This window comes from Bos indicus x Bos taurus, chromosome 13 (assembly GCF_003369695.1).
Source record: "Bos indicus x Bos taurus breed Angus x Brahman F1 hybrid chromosome 13, Bos_hybrid_MaternalHap_v2.0, whole genome shotgun sequence".
Taxonomy (NCBI): Eukaryota; Metazoa; Chordata; class Mammalia; order Artiodactyla; family Bovidae; genus Bos; species Bos indicus x Bos taurus.
In genome coordinates, this window is record NC_040088.1 from 16335254 (window position 1) to 16361083 (window position 25830).

Sequence of the window (25830 nt, forward strand, 5' to 3'; positions counted from 1 at the left end):
CACTATTTGAGAGAAATAAGACTAGTACTCACAACCGCCATCTCCTCTAAGCCTTGAGTTGGGTGGTCCTGGTGAAGCATGGGTGGGCTTCACAGGGGAAAGGCCTTGGGACATAATTCTTGCCACCAAATCTAAGAGGTAGGTACTATCGTCACCATTGTCACCATTATCATCACTACCACCATCATCATCCCCATCTTACAGATGAGGAAACTGATTTGCGAGAGCTCCTGACTTGCTGGAATCCCCCAGCTGGCAAGTAGACGAGGTTCACTTCACCGAGCAACAGGACAGCGCCAGAGCCTCGTTCTGTCAGTCTGTACAATGGGCGCTTCCTGGGGTGGGCGGGGTGCAAGATGACTGAGGCAGGAGCTCGGCGGCGGGAGGAGTGAGGAACAGGGCCAGATCAAATTCCCCTTGGCAGCCCGCGGCCCTGGGCCGGGAGGGGGGCGTCTGGTTCTCATCACAGGCGGCGGCGGGCGGGGCGGGGGCAAGGCGCCGGCTCCGAGGGGCCGCCGTCGGCCGCCGGGTCCCACGCGGGGAGCAGCCCCCGCCCCGCCCGTCCCACCCCTGCGGCCGCCCTCGGTGGTGGCCCGGCCCTCTCCGCCCGCGGCTCTCCCCTTCTGTCTCTGTCTCCAGTCTCAATCACCGTGCGTCTCTCCTGCACCCACTCTGTCTCTCTGCCCGAATCCCCGGCTCCCCTCGCAGATGAGGCGGGGTCGGCGGCGTCCGGGGGCCAGCCCACCCCGCCCGATCCAGGGCTAGGCGGAGGGTCTGAGGCTGCATCCGACAGACTGAGGCACCGACGCGCGGACCGGACCCTCTGAGAGTCACCCGGGAGAGGAGCAGCCGCCGCCGCCGAAGCTTGTACCCCGTCACCATGGTAACTCCTGCCAAGGCCTGGACCACCTTGCTCTGTCCCCTGTTGATGGGCACAGCCCTAGAGAGGGATGTCCAAGGCAGATTCCTTTTACGTTGAGACCACCTTCAGTTCCTGGCCAGAGGTCTGTGCTTAACTGCCCCAACCAGCAGGGGTGGGGTGGAGGATGCAGAAACCCATCTCTGGCGATGGCTTCCTTCCCTCCTCTCTGGACCTGCTTCTGTCCTTGTGTGAAGTGGATGCATTAAGATTGGATGTTTGGTAAACTCTGATACTGCACCATCCCATTGCACAGACCAGAGCTGAAACCTAGCTCTGAACCCTGGACAAACTTGGGGTGGTGTTACATTTCAGACCTGAGGCTGAGGGTCAGATATGTGCATTGTTGTCACTGTGTTTGGATGGGGAAAGGGTTCAAGTCCCCTCTTAGCCCAGTTGGGCACCACAGGGCAAGGTGGGTTAGGGTACCAAGGGGAGAGGAGGGACTTGTTCACCCAGGCTTGGCGTGGTGTTGCTGCTTTCGACTCAAAGAAACAAAGTCAGGTCTACTCATTGGTCCAAGAGGAAGTGCTCCCATGGGAACTGGGTGGGGAGGTAGGCCTAGGGGAGTGGGAGAGAGAGAAGGGAGGGTTATACCCCCCATGCCATGTCTTTCGGAGCTGGCACCTTGAGAAGGCTGGGGTGCTGTGTGTGTGTGTTTGTGCCAATATCTGGAAACAGAATGAAAGAAAAGCTTGTTTTCAAGGAATCTCAGCCCAGTTTCAGCCAGGAGCCCCGGGCTGGTTCACAGAAGTGGTGGGGATTTGGAAAAGGGCTCCAGGGACAGGTCACAACTTTAATCCCTGTGATGAATGAGGTTGAATCTGTGTCAGTTGAATTTGTGCACATGCAGACTTCTATACAGACAGGTTCACACATACACACACAGAGCATGCAAACATTCTCACACCGCTGAACACACATGCCCTCTTGAACCCGAGCCTTGTATGCCTGCTCCCCCAGGTTGCTAGAATATGAGCATAATCACCTGCATATACACCACAGACATACTGTAAAACCAGACTCCTAAATCCACGTACCACAGGGCAGGTGTACACACACGTCGCTCTTGGAGCTGTTTGGCAATAGTCATCATAAGTTAACAGATCTTCACCTCTCACCACAGGCAAGTCTCTGAGCTGGGCAATTTACATACAGGAGATCATGTAACTCACACCTCCTCCAACAGTAAACCTGCTGTATCTCCACCCCACAGATGGAGACCCAAAGCTCTGGGAACTTAAGTGACTGCCTAAGGGTCACTCTATCAGGAAGTGGCAATTAGGACACCCTGAATTCTGAACTTGCACTGGATGGTCTTGGCCACCCCAAAGCCATTTTTTCTGGCTTCAGACTTAATGCAGTTATTTGTTTTAGAATCCAGATGCCCTGCTGGGCCGCAGACACCTCAGATCAAGGCTCAGACACTGAGTGGCTCCTCTCAAAGGGTGAACAATTCTTTCCTGAATGGGAGTGAGGGATGGATTTTCCGCTTATCTCTGTCTTTAAATATTAAAGGTTGCCACTTGCCCATCTTTTCTGGAGTCAGCGTACTCCAGCCGCTCTGACTTTGGTTTCGAGTTTTCATGTTTCGTGCTCTCTTCTGCCACGGGGCCTTTGCACAACTGCTCCTTCCAGGTGGAACACCTTCCTCTAAATGAATTCCTATTCATCCTGTGTGTCTCCACCCGATGTCACCTCCTCAGGAAAGTCTTTCCCGAATCTTCTGCCTTTCACTCTAGCATGCTATGTATCTCTACATCCTGGCACCCATCACAGCTGTAATGTTTGTGGGGTGATTTGATTAATGGCCATTTAGTGTTCTGGGCAGCCCAAGGTCACAGAATCTTATGACAGGGGCTTAGGGCTTACCTGGTCCCACATTTCTTAAATTTCCATATCATTATAATAATTTTTGCATAACTACTTACTGGATAAGGTGTAAAGAAATTACAAAATGTACTACTTATTATTTACTTAATATTTTATTGAAATCAACTACTTTGTAAGTTTAAAAATATATTTAAATAGGAAATCTTATGCCCATGAAAAATCAGTATTCATTGTCATTAATAGAAAGTAACTGAACAAATAAATGCAATGAAAGTGAATATATATTAGAAAATTGTGGCTGGATCAAGTTGGATGTAGATGATTCTAAGCCTAGGACTATTTTCTTTCTCTTAAAAGAAGTAGTAGCTAAGTGTCTGAGAGGTGTTCCAGGTATATTGGCACTGAGCTTTCTCTTTGGTCTCATAAAGAGGACTGGGAGAGAATTAGAATAACTTTCTTACTGTGATTTCACATCAAGTTCATGTCCCCCCAGATCATCCCATGGGCCACCTGTGATCCCACCCCATGCTTTGAAAAATGCTGGTTGAGTCCAATTCAATTCACTCAACATTGCGAAGTACCTATCTTTGCAATGGTGGGTGGTCCTCCAAAGCACCTACTGTGTGCCAGGCCCTGTGTAAGGATCAGGGCCTGGAGATGAGTCAGCCCTGGTCCCTGCCTGGGGGGCTTGCAGTCAATGGGGAAGGCAGACCACTCCCTGGGAATTCTGTGCTGAATGATGAGCAGTTGAGTCCATCACTTTGCCTGGAAGCACATATATCATGAAAAAATTAAAGTTACGGGTCGGGGGAGTTCTTTGGTGGTCCAGTGGTTAGTACTCAGGGCTTTCAGTGCCCTGGGTTCAATCGTTGGTCAAGGAACTAAGATTTCCACCAGCAGCCCCCCCCCCCCCAAAAAAAATGCAAGTGGAGTAGGGCTCTGAAGGAAGAGCTCACCCAGTCTGGGGAGGAGCTTGTGGGAGTTCAGGATGTGCTTCCCAAAGTGGGGACTCCACAAAGGGTCCTGGAAGGGGAGACTTCGATGGCACTTAGATGAGCATTTCTCATTTTACAGCTTTTCATCTTAATGAGTGTTGCTGCTGCTGCTAAGTCACTTCAGTTGTGTCCGACTCTGTGCGACCCCATAGACGGCAGCCCACCAGGCTCCCCTGTTGCTGGGATTCTCCAGGCAAGAAGCAGGAACACATGATAATAAATACAAATAAATTCAAGTTGAGAATGAATTGACAGAAAGATGAATAGGAAGTATTGGGCTGGCCAAAATGTTTGGGAAAACCCAAACAAACTTTTTGGCCAACCCCATAAATAATGGATATTAAACAATAAATTAGGCTAGGTGAACAGTAAGAAAAACTCATGAATGAGATACATGGGTCATTGGGAAGCCCTGAGCTAGGGTGTATTGTGTATTAGACATAGGAAGGGGATTCTGGGGAGATTAATGGGCCACTAATGCCAGGCTTGGAAAAGGAAATGGCAACCCACTCCAGTATTCTTGCCTGGAGAATCCCATGGAGGGAGGAGTCTGGTAGGCTACAGTCCACGGGGTTGCAAAGAGTCGGACATAACTGAGCTACTTCACTCACTCAATGCCAGGATGAGCTGCTCAGGCATTGGGGAGCTTCTCAAGATAGTTGAACAGTGGAAGGTACAGTTGAGTCTGTGTGTTAGAAAGACCATCATGGCCAAAGGGGAGCCTAGACAGGTGGCAGGGAGCCTGGGGAAGAGGCAGAAGAACTGGTAGTTATGTGGGCAGGTTCATATGCTGGCTCTACCATTGACTTGGGCTCAGTTTCTTAATCTGTAAAATGGGAATAAATATACCCATCCCATAGAATGTTGAGAAGATGAGATAAAAGAATGTATGGAAATTTTTTAGCATAAGACATGCCACAGAAGACTTGCTCAGTAGGAAGAAGCCCTAGTTATAATAGTTATTAACCTTATGTGGTTTGGGTGGGAGATGAACCCCAGGGCAGAGACAAAAGGGCCAGGAGGGAAAGGAACAAACACAGAACTAAGGCCCAGAGAGGTGAACCAAATTGCTCAAGATCACACAGATGATACACAACAAAGCTAGACTTGAACGTGGGCCTGCTGACTCCCACTTGCTTTTTAGTTCACTGCATCTGAGTTGTTTTTCCAGTTTCTGAAAGTTTTTTTTTTTTTTTAATAAGGAGCCAATTCTCACTCATACTTCCACCCACACAAAACTAAAAAGGATTCAAAGCAGGAGAAGCTTTAGATGGATGTGAGCAATAACTTCCTGGCACCCAGAGCAACAGAACACTGGTTAGATTTTCCTGCCTGGAGGAGTTCAAGGGGTGGGTCCCAGGTAGTTGAGCCTGGTGGTCACAGCTTGATACCCACCAGGCTGCATCAGGCTCATAGATGTATTCGGTTTGGCCAAACTTTAAAATATTGGGAGGTTTTACTAAAATGTCAGTGGATCTGGCAATGCTGGGCAAAGGCAGCACTGGGCTGGAGCTGATGAAATGGGGCATGTGCCCCAGGAGCCACAGCTCCCTACGGCTTCCCTGATTCTGAGGCCCACCATAAGGGGTCACTCGCCAAAGGGCTAGAGGGGTTATTTTCTCACACAGAGACCAATTCCGTCTTCCATGTCAACTCTCAGGCCTCTGTAGGCATTTGCATCTGTGGCTGCTGGTTTAGACCTTCCCTGGACCTGAGTAGGAAAATGGATGAGACAGCCCTTTGTGAACTTTCTCACTACCTGTGGGCTAACTGACCCCATTGGGAAACCACATGCCAGGTCCAATCCTTCCTGGATCTGATTATACCTTGAATTCTAGAAAGGCCCCACTTGGAATGGCCTTGGAGATAGATAAGCCCAATGCTTCCATTTTACAGATGGGGAAACTGAAGCCAAGATGACTCGGTGAGTCAACGGTGGAATCTCATCTTCCCTTGGCATTTCTGCCACAGAGGGGAGTAGGGGTTGAAGGTCGTAGCCTGAGGATACTGCTTACCTCAGCTTTCCTCCACCCTCTCTTTTCCCAAGCTTGGAGGTGCCGATACTAGGTGATGCTAAAATTTACTGTGCCTGTCGGAGCAAATGCGTAAAGCTGGACCTTTAAGAGCTCAGCCCACCTCTCAAACGGCCCAGCTAACCACAGCTGGTGAGACCATTTAAAAAGGGAACCAGACTTAGAAACACACACACACAATCACACTTTTATATCCCCGCCCCCCAATTATAAAATCTCTACAGGCTAGTTACAGAGTGTTCGGAAAATCCAGCGACTGAGGAGGAAAATTAAAACTGCGACTTACAAGCCCCTGCCCCTCACAGCCCTCAGGGGTAACTACAGTTAACACTTTATTTGATGGCCTCTCAGCTTACACACATTTTTACACAGTGGAGACCACACTGCATGGGAATTTTTCTTTAAAAAAATTCTAATAGTCACAAGAATACTTACCGCTGGAATAGGAGAGTGGTCTGGGTGGGGACCTCTTTCTTGCAGGGAGGGGCGTGGAAATCTTGACCTTTCGATTCGGGTAGTGGTTCCAGGGGTATGTACAGAGTTAAAAATGCATCAACCTGTGCCTTTTATGTTGTGTTAGCTGTTCAGTCATTTCCGACTCTTTGCGACCCAGCAGGCTCCTTTGTCCATGGAATTCTCCAGACAAGCATACTGGAGTGGGTTGCCATTCCCTTCTTCAGGGGATCCTCCCAACTGAGGAATCGAACCCAGATCTCCTTCATCGTGGGCAGATTCTTTACTGTCAGAGCCACCAGGGAAGCCTGTGCACTTTCTGTTTGCTTACTTGATAAAGACAAGACTTAAGATTACAATAATAATAGAGGCTCTTTGCAAAGACATTGATCAGAAATTTACAAACACCCATACTCCCCGCTCGTCTTATGCCCAGACAAGACTGCCGGGAACAGACACTCTTCTCTGTCCTTTGGCATCATACAAGGTACCATGGGTCATTCCAGAAGGTCTGTGAGCATTGTACAGGTGCCAGCCTTGCGGGCCGATCCGGCCAGGCCCATTGGTGTTTCCATCTCTGGCACTTGGTCACAGGGGAGGGGGCTGGAGGGCTACAGACAGGCTCTGGGCGGTGACACCCTCTTCTTTCTCAGCTTCAGGCTGTCTCCTGCCTCAGATTCTGTCGAGGAGCAGTTAAAGGTGCAGCCAGGCTGTGCTCACAGGGGAGGAATGGAAACATGTTGATTAAGTTTCACGGAAATCATTTTGAGGGGCCCATGTCTAGCCGACGGTGTTTGGGTTCCTGTGGTCCCAGGCTGGGCTGCTCGGTTGATTTTGAGTGGAGAATGGCCAATTTTCCTCTCTGCAGCTGCCTGGGCCCCGTCACTGTGTGCTTCCCCCAATACTTGGACAGCTTATGAGCCCCTGGGGTTCAGGCCTGTAGCAGGTAGTGCTCTGGCCAAGAGCTCAGAATCATGTTAACTTAGAACATTCTTCCTTTTTACTGGCTGCTCCATATATGGTTAGAGTGTGCGGCCAGCTGAGCCAATGTGTAAAAGCCAAGGCCTCCCAGGCTACAAGCCTCTGACCGTGAGAGGTAAACAGAGTCTTTAGGCCCCACTCGAAACAGGGCAAGACAGCTGGGAAGGGTGCCCCCAAGTCTGGTGGCTGTTGGGGGCCCCAAGGCAGACTCCCAGTGATAAGGCAGAGGGTGGATTTGACCCTCCCAGACCTGGGTTGGATCCTGGCTTTTTCTCCCCTTCTCTGTGACCTTGGGCCAGATCAACCTCAGTTTCTTTATCTGCAAAATGGGATGTTCCTATTTTGCCCCTAGGATGGTTGTGTGTGGCCAAGCAGTGTGAGTAGAGAGTGTGGTTCACAGTAGGTGCCTGGAAACTGTTGTTAGTATGGGGGTGACCCTTGTGGATTCGGGAAGGGACCAGATGTCTTCATATAGAGGCCAGGACTTGAGCTTTGTTCGACAGAATGAGTAAAAATAAATAACAATTAATAACAGTAACAACAACAGCAACAACTTTTACTTTTCTTATGACTTCCTACATCCCTTATCTCCTTCTATGTCCAGAATAGTCATCTGAGCAAGACAGGCAGGGGACTAGAATTCATATTTACAGATGGGGAACTGAGGCTCATCATTTTTTTTCCCCCAGACATTGGGATGCAGACTGTAGTTGAGTCACAGGTGGTCCTAGAGTGAAACTAAGTAACGTGGAATAGTGTGGTTAGAGTCTGTCTCTTTCAAACTGTCCTCTGATCTGAGCACCCAGGGAGTAAGCCTCCCTCTGTGAAAAGATGTCTTTAACACCTTTCGAGAGTGTGGTGATCAGAGAGTGTTCTGACCTTCAGGAAGTCACCAAATATCCCTAGAATTTAATGGCAGTATTTGTTTTCATTGTTTACTGTTTGTTTTCAATATTTTTTAAAAATATAGTTGACTTACAATGTTATGTTAATTTCTGCTGTGCAGCAGGGTGGTTCAGTTATACATATATACACACTTTTTATTATTTTCCATTGTGATTTACCAGAGGATATTTTTTAAAGCAAGCGCTGCTTTCTTAGAAGTTTATTTACTGTTTTTATTTTTGGTTGTGCTGAGTCTTTGTTGCTGTGCACAGCCCTTCTCTGGTTGTGTGAGCAGGGAAGGGGCTCCTGTTTGGCTGTGGCTTCTCACTGTCGTGGCCTCTCTTCCCTACTTCGTGCTGTCGTGGCTACGGGCTCTAGGGCACACGGGCTTCAGTATTGCTGCATGCGGGCTCAGGAGTTGAAGTGCAGGGGCTTAATTGCTTCATGGCATGCGGGATCTTCCTGGACCAGGGATTGAACCCATGTCTTCTGGGTTGGCAGGTGGATTCTTAACCACTGGACCACCAGGGAAGTCCTACCATAGGGTACTGAATGTAGGTCTCTCTGCTACACAGCAGGACCTAGCTGTTTATCAATTACCTTTTGTTTTTTTTTTAATTAAATTTTACTGAAGTATAGTTGCTATGCAAATCCATTACTCTTTTTTTTTTAAATGGTTTATTTTTATGGAAATTGAATAGTAAAAATAGATTTTATATAATAAATGTGTAATTATTTTATAGTTATATATTAAATTATTTGCATAAATATACACTTACAGAGGGGCTTCTCCAATGGTTCAGTTGTAAAGAATCTACCTGCAATGCAGGAGACACGGGTTTGAGGTCTCAATCCCTGGGTTGAGAAGACTCCCTGGAGGAGGGCATGGCAACCCACTCCAGTAGTCTTGCCTGGACAATCACACGGACAGAGGAGCCTGGCAGGCTACAGTCCATAGGTCACAAAGAGCTGGACATGACTGAAGCAACTGAGCACACAGTTACATGAGATATACATATATATGGCTATTATAATAATACATGTAAATATACTTATGAATAAATATAAACGAATACATATTTCAATACATTGAAAAAATAAGTATCAGTTCAGTCACTCAGTCATGTCCGACTCTTTGCAACCCCATGAATCGCAGCACGCCAGGCCTCCCTGTCCATCACCAACTCCCAGAGTTCACTCAGACTCACGTCCATCGAGTCAGTGATGCCATCCAGCCATCTTATCCTCTGTCGTCCCCTTCTCCTCCTGCCCCCAATCCCTCCCATCAATAAAATAATATAAAAACTACCCAATGCATCTTTGGTTTATTTTTGGAGTTACATTCTAGTTAGGCCAACTTATATTGATTTTTCCATTTAAAGTAGTGATATAATAATAATTGTAACCTGACTACAAAAAAAGCAGTGATGGCTGTCGTTTAAAGTGCTTACTAAGTGCTAGACTTTGGCAGAGAATCTACGTGTACTCTCTCACTCAACCTGTCTCAACTCTTTAACGCAGGTAGGATGATAGTCTCCAGCTTTAAAGATGAGGAAATGGAAGCAAAGAGAGTTAAGTAACTTGCCAGGTCACGTGACCAATAAATGGCAGGGCTAAACAAATCGACAAAGGTCTAGCACAGCTGAAAATAATAAATAAATGATTTTTTTAAAAAGATGCAATTATGTATGTAAGTTTTTAAGAAGTAATAAGCGGAGGGACTTACCTGGTGGTCCAGTGGTTAAGCCTTTACGCTTCCACGGCAGGGAGTGTGCGTTCCTTCCCTTGTCTGGGAACTAGAATCCTGAAGCGTGACCAAGAGATTAAAAAAAAAAAAAGTGAGTGGATTTGAAGAAAAGTAGTAAATGATGATAGTACAAAAGGTATTAAAAAGAAAAGGTATTCAGATACGCTAATATTCATGAAGGTGACAATAAATGATTAAATTTCCAAAAACAAAACAAAACATAGCTAGCCCAACTCCATGTGCCCACGAGGAACGAGGCCCGGCAAGGAAGCGCCTACTCCAGGCAGCACAGCAGAGTAGGACCTAGGAGAGGGGAGGGACGGGTGGCAGCCTGAGTCAGGGTGTCTGTGTGTTCATGGGTGTCAGACAGGGTCCCCCAACTTCCTGTCCCCACTGCTGGCCTCAGGATTAGATGGCCAGGGAGGAGAGGTGGTATTGGGATTACTGGGTGTTGGCCAGGGGAGGCATTGAGAGAGGTCCCCAGGCCAGATGAGCTTTTCCTTGTTCTTCGAAATCAAACCCCATCCCCATGCTAGTGTGAAAATAGCGCCTCCTGGGCTTGTGCACTGCTGTGTGTGGGGGTGTGTCCCCTCTGAGCTTCCTGCTGTCATGCCAGGACCCTCCTTCCTTCAGAATGGGGGCTGTAGACATTCTTTCATTCGTTCTACAGAGAGCAGTAGAGGGCCTCCCTTGCGCTCAGCTCTGTGGGTGCTGGTGACCCAGCAGTGACCCTGACACTTGTCTAAATGCCCTGAGCTAGCATCCCTTGCTTTATAGCCTCCTGGCATTGGAATCTTTCTGGGATGGAGAAATGCATTTTTCCTTCTCCTCAAAGTCTCTATTTATTCCCTATCTCCAGGGACCTCATTTAGAAAAATGATTTTTCTGCCCTAGATAGGCCTTCTTTATGTTGAAGTCTTATTTATTCTCGTCTTCCTTTACACCCCTCAACAATAGATGGACTCATAACGGCACCCAATCTGGGGCAACCAAAAGGGCTTTCATCAGGCTTTTGAAGAGCTGAAAATCACAACCCACGGATCCCACCAGACCTGGTTGGGAACCTCTGGCCTTGTTCCACTTGCCCATTTTACAGGTGGAAAAGCTGTGACTCAGAGAGGGACACTTTATTCATCCCTCCACATTTACTGAGAACCCATTTTATGCCAGGAACGAAGACCCTAGATGAATAGGAGCCAGAGCTGGCTGTGTTAGTTTCTGTTGCTGCTGAAATAAATGACCACAAGTCTACTAGCCTACAGCAACATGAATTTGTTATCTTGCATCTCTATAGATCAGCAGGTCCAACTCATTGGGCTCACTTCAAGGTGTTGATGGGCTGCATTCTTTCCTGGAGACTCTCAGTGAGAATCCGTTAGCCTTCCCCAGCTTCTTGGAGCCGCCCACATTCCTTGGCTCTGCCTCCATTTTCAAAGCCAGCAGCATGTCCTCTCTCGGATGCTTCTTCCACGGTCACATTTCCTCCTGACTTTTGCCTCTTCTGCATTCTCTTCCACTTTTGAGGATGCTTGTTACTGGATTGGGCCCACTTGAATAATCCAAAATAATCTCCCTATTTTAAATCCAGCTGATTAGCAACTTTTATTCCATCTGCAATTTTAGTTCCTCTTTGCCACGTAAGGGGATTTAGTGACAGGTTCAACAGATTAGAATGTGGGCATTTGGGGGTGGGGGGCGTTATTCTGAATACCACTCCTGTCCTCAGGGAGCCTGGGCTCCACCAAGGGAGACAAAATCAGTGTGGCGTTCGCCATGGAGGCTGAGAAAAGGGGACACTTGACCCAGCTGGGATGGGAGCGGGAGGTCAGAGAAAGTCTGGAAGAGATGATGGACTGGCTGGGATGTTGCATATGAGAAGGAGTTAGTTTAGTGAGCATGGAGGTGGGCGGCATCCCTGGAGGAAGGAACAGCATGTGCGAAGCCTGGAAGTGAGGAAGAGAGTGCTGTGTCCTTGTGGCAGAAGCCTGGGGAGAATAGTGAGGCTGGAGGCCAGGCTAGCTGCTTTCTGAAGCCAGTGAGAAACCTGTGAGCAGGTTTTGAGCAGGAGACTTGCAAGGCTAGGTTTGCATTAAAAAAAATATATATATATATTTATTTGGCTGTGCTGGGTCTTAATCGTGGCACATGGAATCTTCGATCATCATTGTGGCATGCGAGATCGTTGGTGGTGGTGCTGGTTGCTCAGACGTGTCCGGCTGTTTACGACCCCATGGACTGTAGCCCCCCAGGCTCCTCTGTCCATGGAATTCTGCAGGCAAGAATACTGGAGTAGGTTGCTATGCCCTTCTCCAGGGGATCTTCCCGATCCAGGGATCCAACCCAGGTCTCCCACATTACAGGCAGATTCTTTACTGTTTGAGCTACCTGGGAAGCGAGATTGTTAGTTGCGGCATGTAGGATCTAGTTCTCTGATCAAGAATCAAACCCAGGCCCCTTGCATTGGGAGTGTGGAATCTTAGCCACTGGACCACCAGGGAAATCCCCCAGGTTTGCATTTGAGAAAGATCACCCTGGGGTCCTGTTGGAGAAATGGCTGGGAAGGAGACTAGAGATGGGAAACCAGTGACGATGTGATTCAGTAAAAGAAGTGATGGGGACCTGGATCAAGGCAAGGAAGGGGAACAGAGCAGAGGGAGTGGGTTGGTGAACTGTTGGAGATGAGAAGACTATAGGATACAGTTGACAGTTGCCTGTGGGCAGGAGAGGCAGGAGGAAGGGGCAAGATGATGAGCAGATTTCTGGTTTAGGAGTCTGACTGGATGAGGGGGCCAATCACTAAGGTAGGGTTGTGGAGAAGGAGTAGGCTTAGGAGGGTATGTGTTGATGGTCTGTTCCCAAAAAACACCTAGGGAAGGCATCCCCCATATATGAATATGGGCGCTTGTATCAATTATACCAACTTGTATCTGTTGGTTATAGCTGTGTAACAAACCACCCCAAACAAGTAGTATAAAACAGCAACCACTTATTATCACTCATGTGTCCACATATGGCTGGGGCTTGCCTGATCCAGGCTGGGCTTTGCTGGTGGCTCACCTTCAAACTGCAGGCTTGCAGGTCAGCTAAGTAGCCAGATTTGGGATTGTTGACCACCCCTTTCCTTCTGGCCCTGACCTGAATGCCTTCCCTTGTTCTACTCTACCTTGGACCAGCAGATGATAACCGAGCAAAGAGCTACAGGAGGGGAGGGAATCAGGATGTCTTAAGGAGGAGCATTCTAGGCAGAGGCAACAGCCAGTACAAAGGCCCTGAGGTGAGATTTTGCCTAGTGTTTGAAGAACAGGAAGAAAAGCAGTGTGGCTGGAGGGGGTGTGTGAGTGGGAAGGGGTAGCAGAGGAAGTCAGAGTTAGCCAGGACCTTAGTCACATGGGGCCAGGAAGGTCCTGGGAAGTGGCCACTACTCTTATTGTTATTGCTGCTATCACCTTCCATCCTCTTCTCCTGTTCCCCGCAGGACCCCCCATCCCTGGATGCAGCCATCCAGCACGCCCTGGCGGGCCTCTATCCCCCTTTTGAGGCAACAGCACCTACCATCCTGGGTCAGGTGTTCCGTCTCCTGGATTCTGACTTCCAGGGCGATGGACTGAACTTCCTCCTGGATTTCCTCATCCCTGCCAAGCGCCTGTGTGAACAAGTGCGTGAAGCAGCCTGTGTAAGTTGAAAGGGACATGAGGTCGGGGTACAAGCTCTCCCAGAAGGGCTGGAGGTGAGCAGAGAAGGAAATGGGCTGGTGTGTGTCTTGTTGAAGAGCACGAACTGGGGATGTGGGATGGTTTTCGGGTGTTAATTGCTTGCCCCCCAAAAGACTTAAGCCCCATAGATGGACAGGAAGGTCCCTTGGGCCTTTGCCCTCTGACATCTAGGAGTCAATCACATTTGCACTTTAAATAACAAGGAGGGAGGCCTGGGTAAAGCATCCATGTGGATTCTCTGGCCCCCAGGAATTGATACTGTGGACATCAACTGGCTATCTTGACTCAAGTGGGAAGCTTCAGTAGAAATAGTAGAGAATGTCCCAGACCTTCCTTGGAGCCCTTGTGGCATCAGAACTCTTGCTTTCCTCCCTGGGTGATGAATGAACGAATACCAACTTCGATCAATTAATAGGGACCGCCGAGAGCACCTGGTTGGCTCAGTAAGAAGGGATTCTATGAATGGTTAATTATGTCTTCAATGTTTAAGGATGCAATAGACATACTAGTGCTTGTCTGACTCTTTGTGACCCCATGGACTGTAGCCTGCCAGGCTCCTCTATCCGTGGGATTCTCCAGTCAAGAATACTGGAGTGGGTTGTCATTTCCTCCTCCAGGGGATCTTCCTGACCTAGGAATCGAACCCATGCCTCCTGCACTGGCAGGAAGATTCTTTACCACTGAGCCACCTGGAAAGTCAATGAGACTCCTTCAAACCCAGATCTCAAGGAGCCCTCTCCTGAGGCAAAGTGGAAAGAAAAGTGTTTTAGGCAGAACTCATTGGCTGCAAATGACAGATCCTTACTTAGGTCAGGACAAGGTGATCCTGACATGAGTCTGAGGTGATCCACTAATCAGACCCCTTCAGGACTCTGTCTCTTGTCTCTGCTTCTACTGCTTGTCAGGATCATTCTTACAAGCTAGGTGTTTCCTCAAGGGTGGAGCCCAGGGCAGCACCAGGATCAAACCCTACTCTGAAGAAGAAAATGAACTCTTCCCCATCAGTTGCAGATAGAAAACCACAAGGGAGAATCCTGATTGGCTGGGCTTGAGCCTTCCACCCGTGCTTGGACCAATCATTGAGACAAGAGGAATGAGGTACCAGGATTGGCCAGGTTTGGATCCTGTGTCTATCCTTGGACCAATTATTGCAGCCAGAGGAATGGATAGGAGGACTTTGCAGACTTGAATCGTATACCTCCCTCTGTGCTCAGAGGGTGGAGATTGTTTTAAGAAAAGGGTAGGGAGAGGTCTTTGGAGACCAAAAGCTTCATGGAACTTACCCTCATCCTTCAGAGTTGCTGATTCTGCTCTGCCCTTCTGTTATTCAATGCCCACCCCTAACTGCTCTAGCCTCAAGAATTGCTAAGAGCATCTTAGGTCCTACTAGCCTTTCCTGAGTTGCTCATATCTGTCAGGGACCTGGCATATCAGGAACAGAAATAAATGGAGGAATTATGTGCATCATTTCAGTGATAGAAAAGAATTGAATGCAGTTCAGGCTTAGGAGGCTAGAATAAGAGATGGTTGGAACTGGAAGGAAATAGGTCATTTCATTCTAGGTGCTTAGCACAGTGGCTAGCACATAGAAATAGCTCCATACACATTCACTGTTCTTGGACGAGAAGAAAGAGTCTCGCTGAAACACTGCAGCCAATTTCCACATATCCATGTTGACATTATTTAAGCTGTATCCTCCCCATCCTTCCCTCCTGGCTCAGTAGTAAAAAATCCGCCTGCCAATGTAGGAGGCACAGGTTTGATCCCTGGGTCGGGAAGTTCTCTTGGAGGAGGAAAAGGCAACCCACTCCAGTATTCTTGCCTGAAAAATCCCATGGGCAGAGGAGCCTGGTGGGCTACAATCCATGGGTTGCAAAAAGTCGAATATGACTGAGCCACTGATCACGCACACAGTGGTTCCCCATCTTTATTTCTTCTCCCTAATAAACTCTACATCTACCAGCTTCTTTTATTTGGCCATTAAAACTGCATTTGCACTGTTCCTTTCCCATTTATTCTGGGGGCAAAGATCACAATAGTTAGATTTTTTATATTTTAATTTATGGACAACTTTAATTGTAATTATAGGTGAATTTGTGTCACCACAGAGCAGGGAGTGGTGGCATGGAATTAATGTATGCCCCCAGGGGTCAGGTGCCCAAGGTTCAAATCCAGTCTCCATCACTGTGAAGTTGGGGGATCCGTGTCTCCTCTCTGAACTTCAGTTTCCTCATAAGGAAAGCAGGCATGTTAATAACACAGGATGTACATACCTCACTGAGATGATACACACAGCTTAGCACAGAACCTGGCATGAGGAAATTGTTCAGTAGCTGCTGGCTGTTACTTTACCACTGTCTCCTTTCTCCCTATGAACTAAGAATGCTCTGGCCTCAAAGTCTTTCTTTGTAACCACCAGCACCCAGACAGACAGCCACAATCAATGAAGCCTAGGGAGACTGGAGACAAACATATGGCTGATTCTAAATGTGAGCACAAGTCCTCCTTTTGCGGCTTTTCAGCTGTGTGATGATGAGGCTTTTTTTTTTTTTTTTTTACCATCTCTCTGAGCCTTGATTTTCTCATCTGTAAAGTGGGAATGATAGTTCCTGAACTGCCTGCACTCCTGAATTACTGTGAGTCAAATAAGATGATCATAACAGTCATTTCTATGATGATTTGCTATTTGCAAAATACCACTCGGCTGTTTCATCTCATTCACTGAGAAGTGGAGGGAGGGGGAAAGATGCTGTAAACAGCAGAGGACTATATGAAGAGGGTGAAATAACGCACAGACTTGTGGTTTATGGATAGAAAGTTTCTTGGAGACAGCCAAATCTGTCGTGTAACTGAAATGAATTGGCTTATCAACAAGGCAGGTACAGGTATGGTCAGATCTCATCATTCCCCCAATTCATAATTCCAGAAAACACCTGCTTGATTCACAGGAAGTTCAGTGTCATTCTCTAAAAGTCTCCCATACACTCATCCAAATTACATGAGATTATTGGAGCTTATTCGATCTGCGGGAATCAGACTCTTTCCCAAAAGTCAGGAAGAGAAAGACCTGTTTTCAGTTTGGTGGAGCTGTTGTTTCTGTTGATGCCACTAGGTGTCACTGTTGAACACTGGGCCTGCACAGCGCCGACTAAGTGCCTGAGCATGCCCGAACATCTACATATTATATTTTATGCATTGCATTGTTTTTAAAAAAACATACATGTATTTATGATTTCACTTAATCCTCAAACCAACCCAATAATACCAATGTGTGTATTGGTATCTGAGCTCAGTCACTCAGTTGTGTCTGATTCTTTGTGACTCCTTGGATTGCAGCCAGCCAAGCTCCATCCATGAGATTTTTCCAGGCAAGAGTACCTGAGTGGGTTGTCATTTCCTTCTCCAGGGGATCTTCCTGACCCAGGAATTGAACCTGCATCTCCTGCATTGGCAGGCGGATTCTTTACCACATGGGAAAGTCCTAATAATACCAATATGAATCATTATTCCTATTTGCAAATAGGGAAGCTGAGGCTCAAAGAAATTATGTCATTTGCACAAGTTAGCAATTCAGACCTTGGAACCCATGTCTCCCTGGCCCTAAAGTGGAGGGTTCAACTTGAACTGGGTTGAGAGGAGTTTTGATGGTTGGAAAGGAGAAGGCAGCCAGCAGGACAATCCTCATGGAAAAGGCTCTTGCTAACTGGTGCCTGGCGCTCAGAGCTTTTCTCCCTTGGCCCAGTAGGTGAGCAAGTATTGGTATTTTCAAGGTCAGGGCCAGGACTAGGGGGAGCAAGAGGCATGGAGGGCCCAATGTTTAAGGAGGCACTCCTCTCGGGGCTGCGTGACTTGCAGGATGCTGAGAGTGGGGCCTCCTTGGATGCTGTGTCCTAGGCACCTTTCTTGCCTCACCTGAGTCCTCGACTGTTCAACGTTCCTTCTGGGAGAGGGAAGGAAGAAACCCGTGGGCGGGGCTTTCAGAGCCCGATTCTCTGATGCTGTCTCCTCCTCTTTGCAGGCCCCCTACTCACACCGCCTCTTTCTGCACGAGGGCTGGCCACTGTGCCTGCGGGATGAGGTTGTGGTCCACCTGGCACCCCTCAATCCCCTCTTACTACGCCAAGGTGACTTCTACCTCCAAGTCGAGCCCCGGGAGGAGCAGTCCGTCTGCCTCACGATCAAGTGCCTCTCTGTGGACCTCCGCACAGTGGACACGAAGCCTGTCCCTGAGTCATCCTATCCTTTACTTTTCACCCAAGCCTGGCTGGAGGCCATCAACAGTGACTCTGAGGGCAGTCCCCTACACAACTGCCTGGTAGCTTCAGAAGATGGCATGGCCCCTGTGCCCTGGACCAAGATAACCAGCCCAGAGTTTGTGGATGACAGACCCCCAGCAGTGCATCTCCTCTCCCCAGCCTGGGAGTCCCTTCAGTTAGAGGCACTGGATTTGAGCAGCTCTCAAGAGCTGCACCAGGCCAGGTGCCCAGACAGGCAGGTGCTGCTTGTCCAGAGTTTGGGCAAGGGCAGGACACACAGGAACAAGTACCCAGGACTCATCAAGGTGGAGCAAGCTGGACCTGGGGAGGTGGGCTTCAGGGTGGAGGACCTGGAGGGAGAGTATGTGGCTCTTCTGGACTTTTCCCAAGAGAGCAGAGAAGGGTCTCCCAGTAAGGAGGTGGCGACGCCCAGTGGGTGTCCTTTGGGGACACCAGAAGAGCTATCTGGAACCAAGGAAATCCCTTTCTCTCAAAGGATGCTTCCTCTGTCAGGGGCCAATGGAGAGCCTTCCTTGGAAAAATGGGCTTGTGAGAAGCCTGAAAGCTTGGGGGAGAAACCCTGTGTTTGGGGCTTGGGGAGAAAGGCTAATGATAAAGTCCCTACCCAAGACTCAGAACACCAGCCCCGAGAGCCATACCTCAGCATCTTTGTAAACCCACTGCATTGTGCATCTGGCCTCGGGACAGGTGGCTCAGAAGAGCCACCCGCCTCCAAGACACAGGGCATTCAGGGAAACTCAGAGAACGTGGTCCAGCTCAAGCCAGGACCAAAACAAGCACCCTCTCCCCGGCTCTGCCCAGCTTCTCCTCTTGCTGCTCCAGCCTCCAAAACCAAGATGGAAGAGAGGACCAAACAGGGCAATGGGAGACTTGCCAAACCTGTGACCAACCCTGGTCGAAACACTTCCTCTACTGGGTCGCCCACTCCTGGGCTCAAATTCTCATTCTTAAAGGGGCAGAGGCAAGCCCCTGCGGCCCCAGAGAAAGCCTCACTCCAGCATGATGGGCCCTGGAAAGTCTTGTGTTCACTCTACTCACCCAAACCCAACCGAGCCAAGTGCTTAGGGAAAGGTAAGATGCCTGCATGCTCAGCTGGAGAGGGCAACTGTTCTCTAGATGTGATCAGGTGACAAGGTGGTGTAGGATGTCAGGGACGAGATTCATCTGGGCTGGGTCCATCTCAGGGGCTTAGAGCATGGGGTGGCATGTCAAGAAGCTTAAGGTCTCTTGAGCCTGTAATTGAGCAAGATTCTGTGGTTGTGTTGAGACAGCCTGAGTCTATACCCCAGTTTGGCCATAAACTGTCTGGGTGACCATGATCAATGACTTAACCTCTGTAAGGCCAGGTCTCCCTGTCTGTGCAGTGAGGATCTCGTCTGCCTCCTCGAGTTGTTTTGCAGTTCAAAGACAACACCAATAGTAAGGAGCTCAGCACAATGCCTGCCACATAGGAGATCGATATTGTAAGCGCTTATCGTTAGGCAGAATGTGAGAAAACATTTTCCCTGGGAAAATCCATCTTCTGCAATATTCTTTGTTGTTTATCCGCAGCTGGAACAACTCAGACCGAAACATCTGGCCTAGACGCTGACTCAGACCCAGTGACTGAGGAAAAGGCTGACTTCCCAGAAGCTTCTGCCGGCCCTCCAGAAAAAAGCCCCGCTCTGGACGAGGACCCCCCGGGGCTTGAGCCCAGGATTGGGGCCCTGAGCGTGGAGATATTCCATTCCAGGATTGCATGCCTGCCAGGTCCTCAGGGGCTGTAGGGGCGAGTGGAGGTGAAGGGGAGGGAGCGGTGGGGGTGGGGATGGGGTGGCTGAGAATCTTCAGATGTTGGTGGGTGTGGGGGAGCAGGGAAGGTCCTAGATGCCTGTGTTCTGGACCAGGCCTCCCTGGGACTCAGATTCTTCATCTTTCCAATGAAGGAGGTTAAAGCAATTTCTAGGTATTCCTTCATCCATCTATCCATTCCTCCCTCCCTCCCTCCATCCATCCATCTGTCTTACTTCCAGTGAGGCCATCAAGGTGAATGTCTTAGGTCAGGTTCCCTAGAAGCAAAGCTTAAGACAGGGATCCTTGGGGTAGTGATTTATTTTCCTGAAGGTTGCTTTCAGGGGAAGGGGAGTGAGGGAGGCAGGGCAAGGCAGGGGAGAAGCTAAGCCAGGATGTGACCTGATTCTCTGAGGGTGGGGCAGCTCTGGAGCATGAATTACATCACAGAGATTGTTCTATCTTAAGGTTCAGGGGCTGACCTGTTGTACACCTGGATCTGTGAGTCATCAGCAGCAGGCTGATCCTGGGATGAGGATGCAAGTGAACCCGTGACCCAGTTCAGCGGAGGGCAATTCTTCAGACAAGGGGACATCTCTGGGCCAATTTACAGCCTGTAACTACAGCCTCTGGGGGATGAGTGCTCTGACCTGATAACAGGGGTCTGATTGGGGTGTCAACGTCATCCAGTACTGAGAGTGTTATCACTCTTGTTTAACATTTTTTCATCTTTGCAATAAAGATTTATTGAGCACCTACTGTGCGTCAGACCCTGGGCTTAGCACTGAGGCTTCAGCAGAGAACCAAGCCTGCTCTCAGGAAGCATATTCTGGGAGTAAATTCAACAGGTTATTACAGTAGGTTATTATAATTCACAGTAAAATGTGACTCTGTGGCATTACAGGGGACTTTGGGAGGTGCGAGAGGCCCCTGGGCTGCTTGGGGTAGAGGAGAGGTCAGGCAAGACTTCCTGAAGGAAGTAACGTGAAACTCAGTCCTGTAGTATGAGTAGGTGTTATCTGTGTAAAACGGTGGGGATGGTGTTCCAGGCACAGAGAACAGCATGTGCAGAGTTCTCCAAGCAAGAGAAACCACTGTGCTTTCTGGGAACTGACTGTCCTGCAAGTCTGTTTTATTTCATAGACATCTAAGTTTCTGCGGACGTATCCGGGGGGACACTGATCTGTCATTTTGTTTTGTTTTCCTTTTTAAAAATATTTACTTATTTATTTGGCTGCCTCGAGTCTTCGTTCTGGCATGTGGGTTCTTTGTTGTGGGCGACTCTCTAGCTGCAGCACGTGGGCTCAGTAGTTGCAGTGCTGGGGCTTAGTTGCCCGTGGCATGTGGGATCTTAGTTCCCCAACCAGGGATCGAGCCCCTGTCCCCTGCATTGGAAGGCGGATTCTTAACCATTGGACCACCAGGGCAGTCCCTGCTCTGTCACTTTAAAACTCCTGGAGGACATTGTCTGTCTTCTTGGTCATCTTTGTTGAAGCTCAGGCTGTTTGTTCCTATGTTGGTGCTAAGTTGCTTCAGTCGTGTCTGACTCTTTGCGACCCCATGGACTGCAGCCTGCCAGGCCCCTCCGTCCATGGAATTCTCAAGGCAAGAATACTGGAGTGGGTTGCCATGCCCTCTTCCAGGGGATCTTCCCTACCTAGGGATTGAACCTGCGTCTCTTATGTTTCCTGCATTGGCAGGTGGGTTCTTTACCACTAGCACCATCTAGGAAGCCCCGCCCCCATGTTAATTGTTCACAAAGTCTCACAATCCTTCTGTGTTCTAGATGGTTGCACCCGTGTGTAAGGCAACACTTGCGAAGGTGGTTAAGTTTGTTGAAGGCTTCATGAGCTACAAAGGGTCTCCCACACTTCCACACTGTGGAGGGTTGTACCTGCACGGAGTCGACAGTGCTCACTGAAGGGTGGCCTTGAGTGAGGTGACTCTGGGGGTCAGGGCTGTGAGTCCAGAGTGCAGGACAGGCCCAGTTTCCAGTGGCCAGGGCCTCTTTCCCCCTGCTAGACTTTCCCTTCCCCACAGTGTAGACAGACTGTGCTGACCCCCTGGGCCTCAGACTCTTGACCCTTGTGGGGAGCATGGGGCACACTGTCTGGATTCCTGGAACAGGAAATAGTCTGTGGAGAACTCATGGTTAGATGTCTGCAAGAATAAATAGTGGGACTTCCCTTGCGGTCCAAACTCTGCGTGCAGGGGGCACTGGTTCAATCCCTGGTCAGGGAAGATCCCGTATGCCGCGTGGTATGGCCAAAAAAAAAAAGAGTAAATAGTGACCTGTCAGCTGTGGAATGCACACTCACCACATGGGGGCTGAGATGAGGACAGAGATAATGGCTATTACAACTGCTGTTTATGAGGCCCTTGCCCTGTGTTAAATGTTTCTCAGGAACTGTTTCATTTAGTCTTTGAAATAGCCTAATCCGCTCAGTATTGTATTCTCCCCATTTAACAGATGAGGAAACACACTGACTTGTCTAAGGACACAGAACAAGTCAGTGTAGAACTGGGACTTCAGTTCCTGTCTGTGTGATCCCAAAGCTCATTCTGTGAGCTCTGTTCTGCCCAAGGTGCCCAGGGCAAGGGGTGCCCAGAGGAGGGTGAGGCTGCCTCCGCATGGAGGATGGTTTTGGGGATGACTTTTCTGAAGAAGTAGTTTTTGAACTGGGTCTTGAGGGATGAATGGGAGTTCAGATGGAGAAGAGAAAGGGCATTCCAGACAGAGGGACTAGTACAGGCAAAGCCTAGAGGCCACAGAGCAGGTTCCTATAGAAGGGGCTCCACCGAAGTGCTCACTGCTCATGTGTGTGCTTTCTCTTCCAGGCGGTCGGGACAGGGCGGGGCGGCCCCTGCTCCTGGTGTCGACCACCAAGGGCCCCTGGGAGGCGCCGTGGTGCACGGCCTCGGAGGTCACCAAACTGTTTTCTTATCTGTGCACCATCCCCAGGTAAGGGGCTGGGCCAGCCTGACCACCCCATGCCCCCTCGGCCCCTCAGCCCAGAGCCCAGCACCAGGTACCATATGAAGAGACATCACATCCTCTTGGTCCTGAGCCAGATGATGGGAAGAAAGCAGGACAGACCAAAAAAGCAGGATAGTCCCTGACACGGGGGCGTTCCCAGGCTGGTGGGGGAGATGGATGGTATGCAAGGAACCAGCCACGGACCAGCAGCTCTCGGGAGTGTTAGTGTGGTGAAGAAAACAGGGATATCGTAGATCAGTGCGGTTCTCAAACTCAACAGGCATTGGAACCATCTGGAGGGCTGTTAAAACACATGGTTGGGCCCCACCTCCAGAGTTTCTGGTTCAGTTGACTGGTCTGCATATGATCTGACAATGTGTATTTCTAACAAGTTTCCTGGTGATACTGATGTGGGTGGGCTGCAAACACATTTTGAGAGCCTCCGTTGTAAAAGGAAGGGCGAGGGGCGGTTAGTTTCAACTGAGAAATCAGGGAAGTCTTCCCTGAGGAAGTGATACTTGAGTTGGTGATGTACAGGGAAGCCTGGCATGCTGCAGTCCACAGGGTCGCAAAGAGACAGACTGAGCGACTGAACTGAACTGATCTGAATTATAAATATTTGTTGAACAAATGAAGGAAAGGGTGAATGGGTGAAGGAATGAATAAGCGAGAGAGCAAAAGAATGAGTGAGTGATGAGGCTCCCTCATCACTGATGATGAGTGATGACCAGGCTTATTTCTACCACCGCCCCTTCCCTCTACCTCCCATAAGACTTCAGGTTGGACTGCCTGGGGAAGAGATTCCATCTTTCCTCTGAGTCGCAGTGCCCAGGCAGAGGTGGGCTGGGGAGGGACTCGGGGGACCCTTTGGAACCTCCTCCTCCAACTCCACCCCATGGGAGCCAACACTGCCACCTGCTGGCCACTGAGATTTTTCTACCCTTTGTCCAAAGAGGAGTGGTTTTTCCCGTCTGAAGGGGAGATGGAATCCACCCCCGCCCCCTACCAATCTGCTGTGTGACCTGGGAGTGGTTACTTTGCCTCTCTGAAATGCCCCCTGAAAAAGGGAGATGACCAAGTGGGCTGTGAGGACCAAGCATGATCACAAAAAGGGAAGTGAGGTGCAGTGTGAACTGCGCATTTGTTGTTTTTCAGTCGCTCAGTCATGTCCGAGTCTTTTCGACCCCATGGACTGCAGCACGCCATGCTTCCCTGTCCTTCACCATCTCCCGGAATTTGCTCAAATTCATGTCCATTGAGTTGGTGATGCCATCCAACCATCCCATCCTCTGTCATCCCCTTCTCCTGTCTTCAACCTTTCCCAGTACCAAGGTATTTTCTAATGAGTCAGCTCTTCGCATCAGGTGGCCAGAGCACTGGAGCTTCAGCTTCAGCATCAGTGCTTCTAGTGAATATTCAGGACTGATTTCCTTTAGGGTTGCACCTGGGGATTTCCTTTAGCACTGCGCATGGGGTTCTCCTATGCTGGGCTTGCCTCTTCATTCCTGTTGTGAACCACCATTGCTGGGCACCTGCCCTGAGACAGGCTTCGTACTGGGTCGTGCTGGGGACCCCGATCCTCCTATATTTGGCCTTGACCTCTATGGGTGCCCAGGCTGGCAGTGGAGGCAGGGGTGGAAATGAACTTCCCTCCCAGTATGGGCACAGCCAGAAGCAGGTGAGGACCTGAAGTCAGAGCCCTGGCCTCACCTCCAAGAGCCTCCTCTCACTGTGTGCTATGTCACTGCCCAGTACCTCAGTTTCCCCTCTCACGACAGTGATAACAGCAGACATTGACATCCCTGTTTCTAATCCATCAGTCCTCATCACAGCCCCCGGAAGCCTACACTATCATTAGCCCCATTTACAGCTGGGAAACTGACTTCTAGAGAGGTGAAACAACATGCCCAGGTGACTGCCACAGCTCCACATCTCACACTGGCCACCTCTGGCTTTGGTCTGTGACTTGGGTGGTTGTAAGACTTGAAGGCAGTTGGGGGTTACTTTCCCAGTCTGATCGAATGGCCAGGGTAATTGGAACCACAGACTGCCTGGCTCCACCCCCTACCCACTGGACACATTTCTTGGAGGACGAGCAGGGGTGGAAGTGAAGCATCCTTACTGACAATTGAAACTGTTTGGAAAATCCCAAGGTAATCACTGAAAAGTACCCTGTGAACCGGTGAGGATGTTTGGGCTGCAAGTAACAAACTCCAACTCAAAATGTCTTATCTGATACGGAAATGTAGCAGTCTTTGTCTCTGCCTTATAGCTCTTTGTAAGAACATTTTAAAGGAGAAAATGTCTTTCCCAGAAGTCTCCAACAAACATCTCCTCACATCTCATTGGCCAGAAAATGTCACATGGTCCCTATCTAAACCAATCATTGGCCAGGGGAATTGGGTCAGCTGTTGGCCTCAACCAATCAGAATCCAGGCCCTGGGGGCGGAAGGGATGTGGTTATAGGAAGAAAGTTGGATTCTTGAACAAAATGAGCCTTCTCCCCCAACAAAAGGGGTGAATGAAGGTTGGGTGACTCACCTACTGCAACTGGGATAGTAGCATATAGTTTATGATTATTAGGGTGTCTGAGAGAGCTGTGTGAGGTACTGTAGGAGGCCTGAAGAGGGAGCAATACGCTCTGCCTGGAGAAGAATCATGGAGGGCTCTCTGGAAGTGGTGTGTGTTGGGGGCTTGGGGAGGCACTGGAAATTTGTCTTGTAGGATGAAGAGTGCAGTAGTACCCAGGTTTTTGGCAGCCAGTTTCCCTCACCTTCCACTGGGTCCTTCCCCTTCGAGGGCCTGATTCAACCAATAAGACTGCCAATTCTGTTTACCACCCACAGGCCTGAAGATAAAACTAAGGGGTTGGCAGTTGTGATTGATGCTAGGAAACAGCCCCCACATCCCGGTCTGGTCAGTGCCCTGCAGGCCACCCAGGTGAGTGGAAGTGGACAGCCTCAGCCTACCAAGTTTTAGAAGCACTGGAGGCCTTTGGATATTCACAGATCCTGGGGATGCTCAGAGCTAGGACTGGGACCCCAGGCAGGGAACCTTAGTTGCAGATAATAGAAACCCCAGCCCAGGGGATTTCCCTGGTGGTCCAGTGGGTAAGACTCTGTATTTCCACTGCAGGGGGCTTGGGTTCGTTTCCTGTTTGGGGAGCTAAGATCCCACATGCTGTGCAGCAAAAGAAACCCCAACCCAAACATGCTTAAAGACAAAGGTCATTCATTGGTTGATGTGA

General features: G+C 49.3%; 1 protein-coding gene across 1 annotated transcript in view; it reads left to right on the top strand.

Annotated features, from left to right (window-relative positions):
* Nucleotides 1–596: 596 nt before the first annotated feature.
* KIAA1755 (KIAA1755 ortholog) overlaps nt 597–25830 on the top strand; it is a 38704-nt gene continuing 13470 nt past the window's right edge. Inside the window, exons 1-6 of the mRNA XM_027558566.1 lie at nt 597–883; nt 13322–13519; nt 17578–18907; nt 19388–19585; nt 22445–22568; nt 25430–25523. Coding sequence (XP_027414367.1) covers nt 881–883; nt 13322–13519; nt 17578–18907; nt 19388–19585; nt 22445–22568; nt 25430–25523 — 1947 coding nt within the window. The 5' untranslated portion in view covers nt 597–880. The remainder of the gene's footprint in view (nt 884–13321; nt 13520–17577; nt 18908–19387; nt 19586–22444; nt 22569–25429; nt 25524–25830) is intronic.